Source organism: Sylvia atricapilla, chromosome 2, assembly GCF_009819655.1.
Source record: "Sylvia atricapilla isolate bSylAtr1 chromosome 2, bSylAtr1.pri, whole genome shotgun sequence".
NCBI classification, from domain to species: domain Eukaryota; kingdom Metazoa; phylum Chordata; class Aves; order Passeriformes; family Sylviidae; genus Sylvia; species Sylvia atricapilla.
Window position 1 is genome coordinate 85035258 of NC_089141.1, and position 17861 is coordinate 85053118.

General features: G+C 45.4%; 1 protein-coding gene across 1 annotated transcript in view; it reads right to left on the reverse strand.

Moving 5' to 3' along the window:
- LONRF2 (LON peptidase N-terminal domain and ring finger 2) overlaps positions 1-17861 on the reverse strand; it is a 34242-nt gene extending 16381 nt beyond the window's left edge. Inside the window, exons 1-2 of the mRNA XM_066313627.1 lie at positions 17105-17861; positions 3029-3147 (exon numbers count right to left, since the gene is read on the reverse strand). Of these exons, the coding sequence (XP_066169724.1) occupies positions 3029-3147; positions 17105-17861 (876 nt within the window). The remainder of the gene's footprint in view (positions 1-3028; positions 3148-17104) is intronic.

Here is a 17861-nt window from a genome sequence, read left to right on the forward strand (position 1 = left end):
TTTGCTGTATCATCCCTTGCCAAAGGCATTGCTCATTTCCTAAGAGAAGAGCTGGGAATAAGGAGAGGTGTTTTTCCCTCTCCAAGAACAAAGTCTACTACACATCCCACTGTGCTTGGATACACCAGAGAACAGTTTCACATACCAGGACAAACTTAGAAAGTAGTGCACCTGCATAGAAGAGGCAGTGGCACACAGCAGCCTGGAAGTGGCAGCTGAGAGAGTTCATAATACTAACTTCTCCTGGGTGTCTTACTAGAACAGAGATAACTCTTCACCTGTTTTATTTGGCCCAATAACATCATGAATTTAGGACAACGTACCAATGCTTAACTTAGAACATTTTAGCCCACCCTACCTCTCACAGGCTCTGGAGTAACACATCCATGGCCAACAGCTACCGTAGCCAGTTTGGGAATAAATCATACTTGGTACTAGTTGCAAGAGAGGAATGCTTTGCCTCTGAACTTACCTACAGATATCAAACTGCATATATGTTCTAATCTGACTATGGAAATTACTTCCTTTACAATGAAAAGAAACTAAGTGTGAATTTAAGCATTTCCCTCTTGCTTATTGGACAGAAGCATACTCTACAAGTCCACCCCTGACCCACGTGAACATCTCTAGGCTGTACTGAAAGTACAGCTTCCTTCAACTAAGACTGGCTAGATAAGCAGATCCACTTCTCTTCCTTCATCATAATGCTGAAAGATTCAGTATCACATAATCTTCCTGAGCAGGTAACTCCCTCATTCTTTCAATACTGCCATCCAAGCTGAGACCTGTTAAGATCTTTACCATTCCACTAGAATTGGAAGGAGACTCATGCCAAAAGCAAGTAGCAAGCACTGCATAAGCCAGGTTAATTAACACAGTTATCATTTGGTGACCTGCACAAGAAGTCTCAGTACACATCAATTCTTCTCAGGTGAGATACATTTTTCTTCTCCTCAATGCAGTAAGAAGAAAGACACTGTGAGGCCTGACCCTGACCTTCTTCCCTGGATGCTTGCGCAGCCTCCACATAACCTTTTACACGCCTGCCACCACTGTCAGCATTACTGCACTGCACTGGGGGGGCTACAAGCTCACTTGAACTTGTCCTTCGGGGCCATAAGAACAATGTCTTTATCCGACCTGAGCTGGGCTGTCCACAGACAAAGTAGCTAAAGATCCAACATCAGGAGTTAGGCCCAGGGACTAGAGCCCTCTAAACTTCAGAGACTACTGCTGCCATCTTCCCTTTCCTATTTTCATATACCCCTGACAAGCCTCAGACTGAAGTAGAGATCGAAGCAGGACCACAGGTAGCAGGCAGGAGGGCACCTCTGTCTACACTCCATATAAAAATACAACTGGAATCTTCTCCCTGCCTCACGGAGTCCAAGGACCTGGTTTTCACAGCAACTGAAAAGAAACCAACTTATCGATAGCTCCAACAACTACAGCATACCAAGGAGTTTCACCACTGTTATCAATAAGCCAAAAGATACCAGTATCTTATCAATAAGCCAAAAGATACCAATAGGTGAACACTTATATCCTAGGAGCTACTCCCAGAATTAAGTTTCATTTTATGTGGGGTTTGTTTTTTCTTAACTACACAGCAAATGTTTGAGCTAATCTCTGCCAGGATGAGATGCAATACACGAAACGAAGCAGATGCCTGTAACTCCTGGAGAACATGGATTCTGGGTCAGCACAGCTTATGTCAGTGTCCTCACAAACATGAAAAGCACAAGCGAAGCACGTCTGAGACACTGCTGGTTACGCCATGATGACAAATTTCATTTTCAATTAACATTCTTCAGAGATGTGATTAATGAAACCTTTATCCGCCTACGACTGACACGCATCACATTTCCATGGATTCAGGCAAACAGAAGACACCTCAAGAAAACATCTGAACGTGTGTAATTAATTTTTCTCCCTCTGCAGAGAAACGCAGCCAGCATCACCAAAGATGCAATCCCTGATTGGATGAGAAATTATCTGAGATAGAGAAACAAACTGGATGCAGGGGAAGATTATGAACTGCCTTCCAACATAAAAGGTTTTAATGGGTGACAGGACAGATAGCCTTCAGAGACAATTACCTAACTTGCCAGAGATCCAGTGTTTAAGACAGCACCTCTCTGCCTCCCCTGCATCATCCCTGACTAGGAATAGAGCACTAGATGCACAGCCCTGCTTGCTCAGGAAGGAAGCTGAGGCATTTATGCAACATCTCCCTAGTCTCCATAGGAAGACAACGTCTGCCTAAAATCCCTCCCCAATTCCCCATGCTATGCTCTCCCCAGAAAGCAGCCAGAGGCTTTATCTGCTCAAACCTGTGCTGCAGTTTTGCTACTGATAGGAGAGAGACTGACTACAGGTGTAATCCTAAGTGGGGTAGACTGTTGGACACTCAGTCCTGCCTCAGGCAACCAGGTGCTTCTTCTATTTCTCTCTCCTAGCATCATTTCTGATACTTGCTTCAAACTGCCCACTGCTCCTTGTAGCACATCCTTTGGTTATGAAAAAAAATCCAAACCCCTCTATGAAATACCATGACACAGGTAGACATCCCAGATATGAAATTTTAGGATTGACAAGGGAAGGAAAATAATCCTGAAATACAGCCTGAGTGGGTCCTCAGAAAAACACATTGGCCAGCAGGCCACCAAAGCCACCTGCTTCCTGAGGACACATCATCCCAGAGGAGCCTGCAAGGCCACCCTGGGCTGCTGGAGCCTTATGGACTGATTCTGCTGCCAAGCTGCAGCACAAGCTGTAACAGATAATAGGCACCAGCATGAACAAAACCACATCACCAGCTGTCCATCACCAAAATCCCACCAGCTGGAGAGATTCTGAGGACCTTCCAGACTTGTTCTTTGAAGAACTTAAGACATTTTTGGCCCTGTTAATGCCATGATGTTCCTCCAACAACACCCCCAGCAGCACTATCCCCACGAGAAGAGAGAGGGAAGCCCCGAGAAGAAGCAGTTTTCGTTTTGGTCTTTACAAGAGGCAAGCAGCATACCGCGGGCCAGTGGGGTTTGTTCCGGCACAGGATGTCTGCGTCGTGAAGAGCTTGCTGGTAGTTCTTCATCAACGTACAGAGCTCTGCCCGCTGTGCTATTAATGAACACTTGCAAGGAGCTGGAAAACAAAAACAGTTGCAAGGAACTTCACTAAAAGAAGTACTAAGACATGTTAAATAACCTCATATCCAGCCACTGAAACCAAAAAAAATCACTGCTTTGCACCCATTACATTTATACTCTCCTGTAATAGAAAAAAAGGCAATTCCTTCATTCTTTCCTGCTTAAAATATATTCTTCTCACCCTGAAGAATCTCTGTGTTTTATCTAGCAGTACACACTTCATATCCACAAATAGGATGCCACTGCTCTTTTTCCCATCTCGCTTACAGGACATTTCAGAAAGCAAAAGATAAAAAACTGCAAGTGTTTCTACCCTCACTGTGGAGAAAGAAATCACCAGTGCAGGACTTCGGCTAAAATGTTCCCAGAAGCCATTAAGTAACAAAAATGTACGCAACCTTTACACCTCATATCCGCTTGCCTCCCCCAGGGCAAGCAAACCTCTCGTGATCACACACCTTGTCTCCACAAATTCATGAATCATTCAGTTCACATGGACTATGAACTTCCAAAGCATTATTATTCTGTCCTTTCTTAAGATCTCTACAACACATTTTAATTTCACAGAACCACAGAAACACTGGCTGATCCATGTTCAGCCTTGTCCACCTTCAGCTCTTTTCCGCAGATCTGCTGTCTATCCTGCTGCACAGGGTTATTGCGTCCCAGGTGTACTTCCTTTGCAGAAGTAGACAAGACTGCTCAGCCCATGCCCCAGGTTGTAGGTTTGAATGGCAGCCCTGCCCTCTAGCATATGTCACTTCTTCCTCTCCCAGTTTGGTGCCAGGGACAAACTCACTGTCACCATGCTCTTGCCTGTGATGGAAGCCGATAATAAGGTGATAAACTGTGTCAACTCGACTACCAACACCTGGACAAGGCCACTGGCTGAGCCATCCACTCAGCACTGACTACCTCATGTCCCGTGGTCCAGTTAATTCCCCACTCCCTGCCACAATGTCCCCAGCTTGGCAAGGATAGTGCAGCAGGCTGCGGCAGTAACCTTGCAAAACACACACTATGTCCCAAATAATGCTCTGCTTTTGTTTATTAGAACAGTTATATCATCATAGGTGATGAGATTTATGAGAGATTTACTCTCAGTCACTGTTGACCTTCCTGTACTGGGAGAGGCCTCTTTAGGCTGGAAGCTGGCTGCTGGCAGTTAAGTGCAGTAATCCTTTCCCAAATGTGAGCTGGTTAAAACTGTCAAAACTGGTAATAAACTTTACAAAGACTCCAAGGTGTGCTGAGAGACAGTATCACCTATCTGCAAATTTTCAACTTCACATGTAAACTTGCTCACATCCGAACTTTTCCACCAAGCATCACCTTATGCATGTTCACACACAGGGCTCCTGTCTCCATACTTCTGCTCTCTTCAGCCTGCATTGGCTTCACAGGATCTCACTTCAGCATCAGCATACTAAACACACCCTCAGTAGGAACACATAGCCCAGGTACAAACATGTATACATGGACACAGAGCAAGCACAACTGCTGCAGGTGCACCACTCTAAGTTCAAGGACCTACCCGGAGGGATGGCCCAACATCATATCCCCCTCCCACCTCCTCCCCTCTCTTGGGCTGATGCTACTGCTTGTGCAGCAAACCAGGCTTGTGTGGTCACACCGAGAACCACAGCAAAGAATCAACTGACTGAAAGTTAATTCAACAGCAACAAATAGAAAGGTTTAAGAGGATCAGTTTCCCTCAACTGATTCATTGTACAGCCACACAAACTTGAGTGCCAGGACACTGGATGAGAAGGAAAGAAGCAGCAAGGAGCGCTGCCTTTTTTGGCTGGAGCATGGACTGACGCCAGATAATACTAACTGCAGCATGACTTATCAGGGCTGATGCTTCTCCTCTGGTCTCAGAGACAGTGAGAGCTAGAGACTACACTTAAAGAGCTCTGAAAAGCTCACACGGTGGGGTTCTGTGCTGTCTTTTGTTTGTATAGTTTTGTGACGGTTTGTTGTGTGGGGTTTTTTAACTATTGCACACGCAGACTGCTGCATGCAGTGATCCACATTTCTATCTGTTAGTTTTTAAAAAGACTGCAAGTGAAATGAAACTGAAAAGCAGTTAGCCTAATATCTTCAAGGGTTTTTTTTTGTTTTGTTTTGTTTCTTTTAGCAGATACTCAAATATTAAATTATTTAATTTAGCTGCATTCTAACAGTAAGGAAGTCATATTCTGTATTTCCATCTTTGTATCTGCTCTAGGATACCCAGGTGCAGGTATGCTGAAGGGAATAGAAGCACCAAGCCGAGTTAGGCACCTCCACAGGAAAGCAGGGTGCAGGGTGGGGTATTTCTGGCACCACAGAGAAAGGAAGCAGTGTGAGATTACAGGTCAAGTCAGCTTGCTGCTTCTGTTCACTACTGCACATTTGGCCACACTGATGCTTTCCAGCACTTCAGAATGGTTCACACACCCAACAGACCCAGAGACAGAACAGGTTCATCTGCTCTTTTTCAGGAACGGGTCCACACCGCAAAAGTTTTAAGCAAAAAAAAAAAAGCTTTTGCAAAGCACAACAGTGTGGCAAAGGCTGCAGATCCTCCTGAAGCATAGTCCAAAGAGTCTCACAATACGAAAGCAAAACAAACCAACCTGGAAGCAAGCCAGAAAAAGCTACGTGTATTCACAGCTTGTACCTCTTGTTCACTGAGACTCAGATGCATAAGGTGTGGTCCATCTTAATGAGTAACTGGCAAGGAATATTTAGTTAACTGAGAGAAAGGATAAACCCGACAAACCAAGAAGATTTGCTAAAGACAGCAGTATTTTTGAGGACATAGTGTAACAGGACTTCTGTAGGGAGATGAAGCATCTAGACTAGATGCTGTAGCTAGAGTGGTGCCCAGCCACCTCCATTCAGGCTCATCTCACCCACAGAGTAATCAGTGCAGTCTAAAATCTTGCTGGCTCTACACCTCCTTCCTTGTGAGTGGAACTGAGGTATCAGCTGCCTGACTCCCACTCAGGGTCCACATGGAAGTGGGATGAGAAAGTATATACACAGCTTCAGCCTAAGTAACTACAGGGTTTCTTGTGAACACCACGATATTGAGTTGTTCCATGCCACAGCAAATGCTGTGATGAAAATAATCAGTCACAGAAAGTGGAAGGAGAAGGCTTGAGGATGTACAGAGTTTGTGAACGCTGCTGGATGCCAGTATACAAGTATGCCAGTGTTCAAGGCCAGGCTGGACAATGCCTTGAGCAGCCCAATCCAGTGGTCTAGTGGAAAGTGTCCCAGCCAATGGGATTAGATGATCTTTAAGGTCCGTTCCAACTCTTAACATTTTGATTCTACACTATAATAACAGTAAAGCTTATTTTCGCAATTAAAAAAAACAACAAAAAAAAAAAAAAAAACAACAACAACAAAAAAAAAACACCACCACCCACAAAACACCAACCCCCTCCCCCCAAAAACCCCAAAGAAACAACCCTAAAAGAAAAAGCTGCACAACAGTCAAAAGTTTGTTTTAAAATAATGCACCCTTTCTCTCTTCTGAAGATAAAGAGCAGAGAAAAAAAAATCTTTTGTTAAATGACTTATTATTTCAAGCCAAATTAAAAAAGAAAAGCATAGAAAATTTTACTGTTTCCACAGATGGCATTTTGTGAATCCAACTCCTCCTGGGAATCTACAGCTGCACAGCAAAATTTATGTCCTTGTCAGCATCAGAGATGCAGAGCTGAGGCTCCCAGGATCTGCGGCTCCGGGCAGCTGGGACACAGGGACTTCCTCCAAGACACAAGTCCTGGAAGTCTTCCCAAGCATTTCCCTTCCCCACAGCCATAATCCCACTGTACCAGACAAAACCCTGGCCCATCCAGGGCCCAGAGAAGAGGTATGTTTAGGTCTTTGCCTCTTGGACCCTCCTTTGGATCACCAAATATTGCCTACCCTGAGTGCGGGTTTTAATTTTCCTCCTTCCATTAGTTTTCCTCTCACACTATGTTTGTGCTCATATGCATCTTTGTTACACTGTGCTTTTAATTACACAGGAGTTACCTCCCAAAATTACTTTTCCAGACATGCCCAGGCATTCAAGTTTTTTTAAAAACTATTCTGTGGGGTTCAGGAGGCTGGTAGGAGAGTAGGGTTCCCCAAAATCTCGTGCCTGGAAGGCAGCTAAAGGAATTATGAAAATTTGCCCAACTGACCATAGATGATGATAGAAGTTTTACTGTAATAAACTACACTGTCATATCTTCCAGGAACTCAGAACAGAAAGAACAAGTTTAAAGTTGCTGGAACACTCTAACTCTCCTTATCTGGCAATTCTTCCTAGAAAATTGTATCTTATTCACACCTATTTCAATTCTAAGCATATTTCCTGAAGGCATGAGCAGAACTGAAATAGTGTTATCACAAACACCTTTCAGTCTTGCTTGTAAGTCAGCCTGCACAGTATTTCAGCAGAAACTTCTCTCACATTTTAAAGAAATTTCTGCCCTGGAGAGCGAAAGAAACTTGGCTTGTTTTGCTACATTATGCATTTAGCTGTGAACATTTCAGTATTGAAAGCCTTTTAATAAACTTGAAAAATAATATGAAATATATACTTTCATTTCAGTGAGAAATTAGCAAGTTTCAGTAATTAACTGAATAAATAGCAAATTAGCTTTTCACCTCCAACTGCATGCAAGCATGACAAGTCCGCACACAAAAAATGGATGCACAGGGTTGTTTCGTAGGGAAAGAGGGGGTGGCAAAGAGAAAGGTGCAGTTTAGATAAAATAATTAGCAGAAATAGTAAAGACATTCAGAACTTTAAAAGAAAATTTCATTTCACAGCAAAAATGAACAACAGGGTCAGCTTCTGATTAAGGAAGACAATGAACATGACTGCATACTTGCAATCAGCAAACCCATGTTCTCTAAATCAGTCCACATTAACTGGATTAACAAGTGGACTTGAAAAAGTATACGTATTTCCTGAGTATCATGGCTTTTCCTCCTGGCATTTGCATTACTGGCATCTTCCTGAAGTGAAGTAATCAAAGACCCTAGAGGACATGTGCAAGAGCTTTTAGTACACAGAGAGCACAATAAAAGATGGCTCTTCCTCCAGAAGAAGAGGAAGATGCAACCTACTTGTGCAATCCAGCACCCTTCCACAGCACTTAGAAGGCAGGCACTTGTGAACAGGACTCTGCAGGCAACAGGAACACCCATTTCCCCTGGGGGACCAAGGAACCAACCCCGGCAGACAGTAGTGTATGGCCTCAGGAGCTCTTGAAATAGGCTGAGGTGAGGATGAGGAGCACAGGGCACCACCACCCTCCACTCGGAGCCTGTGCCACCAATTTTTAGGAAGACGTAATTTTAAGATTGATACTAAATTCTCTTGGGCGTCTCTGTTCAAAGCCCAGGCTTAAGAACACAGCTCTTGCAGTGTGCTGAACAAAATGCTTTAGATTGTCGGCAGTTTTATTTCAGGCTCAGTAAGTCCCCAGTAGGAAGCCCCGTATGTTATTTAAAGCTGGACTGTCATCACTGCTAAGCACAGCTAATTACTATTCCCATCATTACTCAGGAGGAACACATAAGGGAAGTTGCATGCTACCCACAAGAGCTGCTACAGATGACGCAGCTAACTGCACCCTCGCTCTTGTTGCTGTAGCTCTGGCCTCATGAGACAGAAGCATGCCAATTACATTACATTATTACAAATTAATGTATTACCAATTCCATTAACCTACAGTTTAGTTTACAGCTAAACTACAGCTGTCCACAGCTCCAAAGCCAATGATAACCTTCTTCCCAAACCGGTAAGTCACAAAGTGCACACAGCAACAGCAAAAGTCCCAAATTCAAGAACGTCCCAGCACAGAGCTAAGTATAATATATGAGATCATGGCTCACTCCTGGGCAAATCCTAACCTTTCAACACTCTGCACTCTTTCCAGGTAATATAGCATGAAACAACACACCCTCCCTGTATTTTCAGTTCCCACTCTACCCTTTGGACATTTGGGCTGCTTCACATGATGTACCCCAAGTCCATCTATGGCCTCTTGGCACTTGCATAATATAAGCAATAAGTACACAAATATGACCCATTTTTCAATGCTTACTAATTCATCTAGCATTTAGTTCAAGGCTGGGAAAGGTTTCTTACCAAAGTCAGTCAGAGCCAGTACCAAAGTCTCAGTCAGAATGGAATTATCCTCTTAAACATCCTGTACAGAGACTTCCCCAAATCAAGATATTTATGGACCGAAGTATGATATAACAAGATTCAAAACCAAAACAAAAAACCATCAAGGTGTCAACCCCCTACCAGATCTTCAAAGCACCCAAGGAAAAGTTCTGATCTTCCCAAAGAAGCAGGGACCTATGCTAGGTGCAAAAGAATCTGTGATTGCAAGGAGACTCCAAAGACACCACTTTATTTTGCAGAAAGGCGGGACCAGCCAAATAGGTCCCCCACGATCACAGTCTATTTAACAAGATCAATTTACAGCAAGATACTCTACTATAAAACTACTTGACCAGTGACAACACAGTTGCCTGTGTTGTCACAAGTAACTACATGATTAGTACATGCCAACTACATGATTAGTACATAGGCTACATTTCCAGATGTTACCCTTCAGGTCTCTCTATAAGCTATTTTTCCAGTTAAAGCTTGTTTTAGAATTTCTGACTTTCTCAAAAAGGACCCTCTTGTTTCTTTGTTTCTACCTCACTTCTTCTGCCCTCAAATACAGCAGATCCCTTAATACATTTGCAAAAAAAAAGAAAAAAAGCACTGCAATAACCTACTAATTTTAAGATAAGGAAGCATAAGTCAGTTCTATAAATGGCTTCTTTCAAAAGCAAAAGACATTCTGTTACACTTTAACAAAGAAAAAAGAAGAGTATGCTGTTTGAAGAGACTTCAAAAAATTCTTTAGACTTTGATAAGTAGGTAGAGCTCATTCTCAAGGAATGCTGAAGTAGTTCAATAATTTATAGGGAATTACATCTGGATTACATACATGAAGGAGGAGGGGAAAATACAGTTCTGTACCATTTAAGATGGGGTAAATTACATGAGCAACGTTAATTACTTTAAAAAAACCCACAAAACCCCAAAAACCCACAGCAAGAACGTTCCCTTCGCCAGTGATGAATAAGCCTCCTGAACACCTCAGCTCTGGTCTTGCAGCTTGGCAATGCCTCTGCCTTCAGCAGACCTTCTGCAAGCAGGCAAAAACTTCCAGAGACCCAGCTACAGCTCCAGAGCACTCAACCACAAGCTCTGTACAAACCAGGAGTAACAGAAGCTTCTCCCGAGCCTCTCTTTCAAATGAATTGACATGTTTCCAGGGGTGACATACATGAAGTATTTACTACTATTTTTCAAGCACTACTTCACAGTAAAAAGGGGACGGGAAGTGAGGAGGCACTGAGGGGCAGAACTCGGCGAAATACTTCAAGTTTAAAAATAACTCTAGGATTATTGCAACAGTCTCTAGGTAACCTTGACTCCTACTTTTACACATTTTTCTGTCCATGTAGAACAGAGCAAAGAGGTTTTGGAGACACACTTTAAGCAGATTCCAAGACATGATTTTACAGAGGGATCTGAAAGTTTCTTTTTTAGCACAACTCCTCTAAACAGCAAGCATCTACAATTTTTTTGTACAGGTAATTTCAGAAAAACTACCTCTCATTCTTATCTTAAAGCCACCTTACTTTAGGAGCTACAAAATTAAATATTCTTCTGATAAATTATTAAAATGACTGAACCAGTTGCTGTTGTAGGAGTCATGACAGCTGTCTACCATGGCTTTTTTGTTGTTTTTGCTAAATGGCTGGTGCAACATCAAAGACTTACCTCTTTACTACTGCAGAAAGGAAAGTGTACCCAAGACCCTGTGAAGAAGGAAGATTTGGCCAACATCTTTTTACCATATCAGGAAAAGACAAATGACCCTGTCTTTTAATAGCAGCCTTCTAGAAATGGTGTACAAAAGAAGAGACCATTAAAGTACTCTAATATGTATAATGCACATACAGGTGCATGTGGATGCTCTCCAGCAGTTTTCTTTGAACAAGACTTTGGTGCAAGTGCACCATTAACAAGGGTACAACCTCAGAAAAATGGCAGAATTAATAAAATGCATACAACAGCATCAGCCACCTCTACGAAACTTTAAGCACAGTTGTCTCTGAAGACAGCTCAGTAGCTTCCCTTTACAGATCAAGACTCTGTTTCTTCTGACCCTGACCCAGGACTAACAGAGAAATCCATCAGTGGTCAGGGCTGCAGTAGGAAAGCACCTGAAGGTTGTTCCACCAGTCCACCCAGACATTCTGATCATCATTTGCCCCCCCCCCTTATCTGAAACAACTCAGACACACGCATAGAAGGAAAATGCCCAAGCAAATTATTTCTGGGGCACTGTAGTATGTTTGCCCACACCTATCTTATGGCTGTAAGCACTCAGTCTAACTCCAAGAATGTTTGGCTGGAAGTTTACCTATGCCATGCTCTCCAGGAAGGAGCACAACTCCACAATCTGCATTTACCTAGCAGGAAAATCTACAGCAGTTGCTCTTGAATCAACTCACACTGACAGTCTGCAGCCCTTTTTGTCTTTTTTTCTACTGCCTCCTGGCCTGCCCCACCCCCTTAATTCAGTTCTTACAAAGGGAGAATTTGGAATCAGATAAATTTCCATTCATTGCTTGACCACAAAAGTAATTAGTGTTGACTGGCCACAATAAGCTTTCTTTTGGATCAGACCAATTTATGGTGATCGTCCACTGGGATGACGGTTCTCCAAGATCCGGCCAAGAGAGGCAGATTCTCCTCTTTCCACCAAAGCTCAGGAAAGCTTCTGCATTTTGTTTCTAGTAACACCACAACCCTAACCCAGGGGGCCAGAGGTCAGTGAGCAGCTCTCCACTCCAGGAGATGGGAGACACAGCACCCCCAGCACCCACACAGCAGCACCTCCCTTGCTTGTCCCACAGCACTGCTACCTCTGATACTACCTGGGGCTTGGTACAAACTCACCTCCTCTCCTTGGCCTTTCCTATGCCATCCTTTATCTACTTGAAACAAAAATCCACACAGACATGTGCAAAGGAGCCTTTTCTTCCTAAGTCCTCAATCTTTCATTGTATTTTGAAAACTCTATGGTACGGTTGAGCTATATCTCCTACACGTTCATTCTGGAATCCTTGGCAGGGGTGGAACTAAAATCCTGGGTAATGTGAGCAACTGGATGCATTAGCTATCCCCCTAATGCCTCAGGACAAACATTTCTGCTTAGACAGACTCCATCACACTAGAAGTAAACACTACCATTTTGAGTGTTTGCTGAACTCTTACAGCACTCCAGAAACAATGATTTTCTCAGACCTGATAAACTTTGCAGCAGTGGGTAACTACACACAGAAGCCAGCATGTCTCATGTAGAAACAGGGTGTTCTGGAATGCCAGTGACCAGATAGGATATGTGCCACCCTCGAGGCTGGGACCCAACTGTACAGCACGCAGCAAGCAAACAAGTAGCTGCTCCATCACACCACAGGAGCCAGGGCAGAGTCACCCCTCCACACTCAAAGCTCATTTGAGATTAGGGCCATGTGGATGCAACAGGGTCACATCTCTTCCCAGCAGAGCCACAGCCCTGTGGGCAGGCTTGAGGGACCACCCAAGACCTGCAACTGCTGACACAGCCCAGGAAACACAACTGCTACAAAACAGCAGCAACAGGAGCCACAGAACTACACCCCTGGGCTTTGTAGCCCTGAGCAGACATCTTCAGGTTTATTTACAGGAAAGGCACAGCATGCTAACAGGCTGTCTTAGTACAAAGAAGGGCACAGAGAAATTTTGGCTTAAGGCATGACCCAAGACCACCCCAAATGTCTCACACCCTGCATGCATGTTGTCTAATGAATGTACCCTCATCCCAACAAGAGCTTAATTTCTTCTAGAGCTGCACTTGGGAAAAGCTCTATTCACAATCTTTCCAATTAAACAGCAGCTACCTGTTGCCTCTGTAACTGAGAACTGCCTTGGAGAAATGAGAAAAAAAAAAAAAAAAAACACCACCAAAACCAGAACACACTCCCAGGAAAAGCACATCCTCAAAATACATTAATTTTTCACTGAAATCTTTACTTTAACTTCAGGCACACATACTTTAACTTAAAGAGTCTGTATGCCTGGCTATAAGGAAAAGACTATAATCCTTCCAAGCACAGTCCCATCAGAGAGTATCTCCATCAAAGAGAGAGCAGCAGGTGAAAGAAAAAAGGGTGGAGAAAGTACATACTGCACAAAAAGGCCCCAAACTCAAATAAACAAAAGAAAACAACCCCACAAACAAAGCAATCCTGCATACATATATCATATATTTCATTTTAATTAAACCAAGGAATCCAGACAATCAAAAGACTAGTTAGAAAAGAAGGGATGTCAGAGAGGAAGCCCACCTTTTGATCCCCACACAAATGAAATTCGGAACACTGGAGTAACAGCCATGAGAGCAACATTTGGACAATACTTGATATTACGATGGCTGAACTGCATAAATTATGCTTGGCACAAAAAATGATCCATCTGGAAACAAATGCTTTCTTTCAAGCAGCTTGGCATGTGCTTACTTTGAAGCTGTGGTAATTAGATACCTTACAATAATGGAGGATCTATTACAATGTCTATAGCAGCAAAAAAAAAAAAAAAAAAAAAAGGCAGTGACTTCGTATAAAACAGCAGAGATCACATCTCAAGAGGACTGGAAGGATCAAATAGCAAAGCTGATTTTCTTAAGAACAAAAAACCGCACTCAACCACACCTGAATCCATAGCAGACTATGGGAGCAGCAGTATTGTTGTAGATGTGACAGTTAAGGGCAAAAGATGAACATACTCACTAAGAGAATGACTTTGTAAGACTAACTAGTTCAGCTGGAAAATTTTGACAACCTGAAGGCATGTAGACCTCATCCCAGACCTGAAATGCGTACCACACATTCCAGATTGCACCAGAAATGTAATTCAAGAATTAAAGCACCTTGAGAACTAAAGTGTGAGTCAGGAGAAGGTCACAGTCAGAACAAGCAAGTGACAGGAAAACTTGCTTTAATATTGCATCACACAAAGCTAGTTGTAAAAAATGGAGTAGGAAAGTATTCCACAAAAACACCAGTAAAAAAATCCCACTGAAGTGTGTGTACTGCCAAGAAACCTGGAATTTTATCTAACTCTATACCACAATTGTATAATCAGTGTGTTCATTTACCTTCAGCCGGTAAAAAGAACTTTTAATGATACCCAGGCCTTTGACACTCAGTAGCAGTACACAACCATTTGGAAGTTGTAAAAAGCACTTATCTTCTCACGCATTAGAAGCGTGTTCAGTTGGGAATAGAGGAAACTGAGGGGACACCTCATCGCAATTTACAGTTTTCTCACAAGGGGAAGTGGAGGGCAAGGCACTGATCTCCTTTGGTGACCAGGGATAGGACCTGAGAAATAGCATGAAGCTGAGTTTGGGGAGGTTTAGGTTGGATTTTAGGAAAAGATTTTTCACCCAGAGGGTGGCTGGGCCATGGAACAGGCTCCCCAGGGAAATGGTGACAGCCATAAACCTGACAGAGATTCAGGAAGCTTTTGGACAATGCTCTCAGGCACATGGCGTGACTCTTAGGGCTGTCCTGTGCATTTAAGGCACCCATATGCTAACATTTGAATACTGAACAGTTAGAAAAGAGCTGTGGGGTTTTTTTTCCTTATCTATGATACATGGTTGGAAAACAAGAAGGCAACTCCAGCATGCCAAAAAGCAGCACTTGATGAACATGTGGCAAGAATTTAAGAACACGAGGCTCTTACACAGCAGTTCAATTTGTGAGAAACAGCACCGACACACACAAAACATCAAAAAAGATGACAGGCTGGGGGCATGGGCTGCCCTTCATCAGCAGGAATTTGGATCCACTAGAGGGAAGTTACGACATTTAGCCTACAGCTTTTGGATTTCAAAAGCTAGCAAGATACCTGTTATTATTTCCAATTACAATTTAAATAAAAAGAAAAAATTCAATTTCACTGACAGAGTGAGGACTTTCTGAACAGATTCCCAGGCTGCTTGGGAAATCACCAAAGACAGAAATAAGGACACTGCGAAGGAGTTATCCTGAGACCCTGATGAACAACAGCCATGGCTGGGGACTGTACTCCAGGGACAGGGAGGAGAAAGATAGCTGTATGAGTACACCAGCAGCACACCAGTCTTCCCTCTCCTTTTACCCCCATGCAGACACAGCAAGAAGCTCACAATAGTGAGAAATAGTTCTCTAAAAAACTCTTCAAACATTAATTTCATTGATGAGATGCTATTTTCCCCAGCAGTAGGACCCTGAATCCAAAATACTGAGAGGCTTCCCTACTGAAAACTCACCGTATCCACTAGTGACCTACATTAAGCCTCTCCTCTCCCTCTGCTTCACCTTCCTTCTTGGGCTCCATCCTGCCCTACTTTAATAGGGATTACTTCAGCTAAACCACATAATAGTTTTATAGGGACACTCAGCTAGGACTGAAAACTCGTCACATCTAGATGGGAAAGTGGAAGAAATAGCAGAAGTAATGGTTTCCACAGCCAGCATCAGCTGTGAGGAGATAGTATGCTACGCTATCCCCATCCCAAACTCTTCTATCTCCAATGCCTATCATGAAACCATGGCAAAAAAACGAAAGTGAGTCAAGGACTGGCATAATGGTGAAATTGTTTCTCTCCAGAAAAAAAAAAAAAAAAAAAAAAAAAAAAAAAAAAAAAAAACAAAAAAAAAACAAACCTCAGAGCCATTTATCCCTGCATGTAACAATCAGGATCAAGGAATACGATTTTTAGTCAACGCAGGGAAGGAGCCCATTGTCAGAGGTGCGGCACAGATTTCCCTCCACTTGTCTTTCAAAGACATTTACCCGCAGGATTTCGTCAGTGTTAAAACGACGGAGGCTTTCTCCCCCCTTCCTCCTCGATTAAACCGGACATCCATCAGGCTGAGACCGGAGGAGCGGCAGATCCCGGGGGATTTGCAGAGGTCGCGGCTCTCCCGCACTGCACGCCTCCCCGGCATTCACGGCGCTGTACCACCCCCACCGCTCGCAAGGGCAAACAAGCCGGGCGCACGCACGCATACATCCACTACTACAAGGCTACAACCGAGCGAGCTGGAGCCACCTACTACTCGGCGCAGAGCCTAAAAACAAGCTAGTTTTGATAAACTAAGCCTGCCATCGGTTTGGCAGAGGAAGAAGGCAAGCATTTTTATTTAAAGCCAAGCCCTTCAGAGAACACCCTGCACACAGAAACCCTGCATGTCAACAAAGAGGCTACGCTCAAAACACGGGCGGACCATCTCTCCAAGGCTAGACGTAGATTAATCATAAGTATCGTGCACAGTGCAACACAAAGGAAATCGTCTGAGCCTTTACACCCACTGATATCTCATTAGGTGTTTTCAAAGCTTTTCTCTTGCTGAAGGTGCAGCTGCACGTAGCTGACTGAATCCGATCCACATACTCATTTCTTCCACGAAGCCGCGGCGGGGCTCAACACGACCACTACTGCGTATCCTACACTGAATGATGGCTTCCCCATAAATAGGAAAGCGGTTTTCCAGAAATACTGCATAATGAGTCATCGGCAGCGAACAGCTAAACGCCAGGCACCTTCAAAGCAAGGGCAGAAATACCAGTGGAACAAAAATAGCCATTCACCGGAGCGGGGGGCGGGCAGGAGAGGAGACCCGCCGGCAGCATTCCCGCTCGTAACCTACCCCCAGGTGCCCTCTCCCACCATTCCCCACAAGCGGTCTCCCCGCCCGGCTGCGGGGGCCAGCCCGGTGCCGGCGGGCAGCGCTGCCCCCGCCGCGCCGCCCGCCTCCTCCTGCCCGCCGGCGCCACTCACCCATCTCTAGGGCCTGGTTGTACTTCTCCAGGGCGGCCGGCAGCTCCTGGCGCTCCCGCAGCGCGTCGCCCTCGGCGCGGAGCCGCCGCGCCCGGCTCTCGGCGCCGAACCACTTGTGCAGCAGGTTGCCCAGCACCACGTTGACCCGCGGGCGGCCGGCGGCCGGCGGCAGCGCGGCGGCGGCAGGGGTCGGCTCGGCGGGGCGGCGCGGGCGGTGGCAGCGGCCGCAGTCGCCGGGCTCGGCGCAGCGGCGGCAGTGGGTGTGCCCGCAGTGCAGGGTCACCGGCTCGCACAGCAGCCGCCGGCACAGCGGGCAGGCGAAGAGCTCGGGCGGGCGGCAGCACGCCGGGTCGCCCAGACCCTCGCCCTCCGCCCCGCCGCCACCGGCCGCGCCGCTCCCCCAGGGCGGGAGGCGCAGCTCCTTGTCGCGGATGCTGAGGGCGACGCTCTCGGCCAGCTCCCGCAGCTCCTCAGGCCGGAGCCGTGCCAGCCGCGCCGCCGCGCCGTAGGCGTCCAGCGCCTCGGCCATGCGGCCGGCCCTGGCCAACGCGTCGGCGCGGCGGAGGCACAGGCCCCGCTCGGGCTGCGGCAGCCCCGCCAGCTCCGAGCCGTAGATCTCGGCCGCCAGCTCGAAGTTGCCGCCGCGGAAGGCCTCCTCCGCCACCTGCAGCATCTCGGCGCAGGGTCCCCCCGCCGCCGCCCTGGCTCCGGCCCCGGCGGCGGGCGGCAGCGCGCAGGGCCCCGGGCCCAGCTCCAT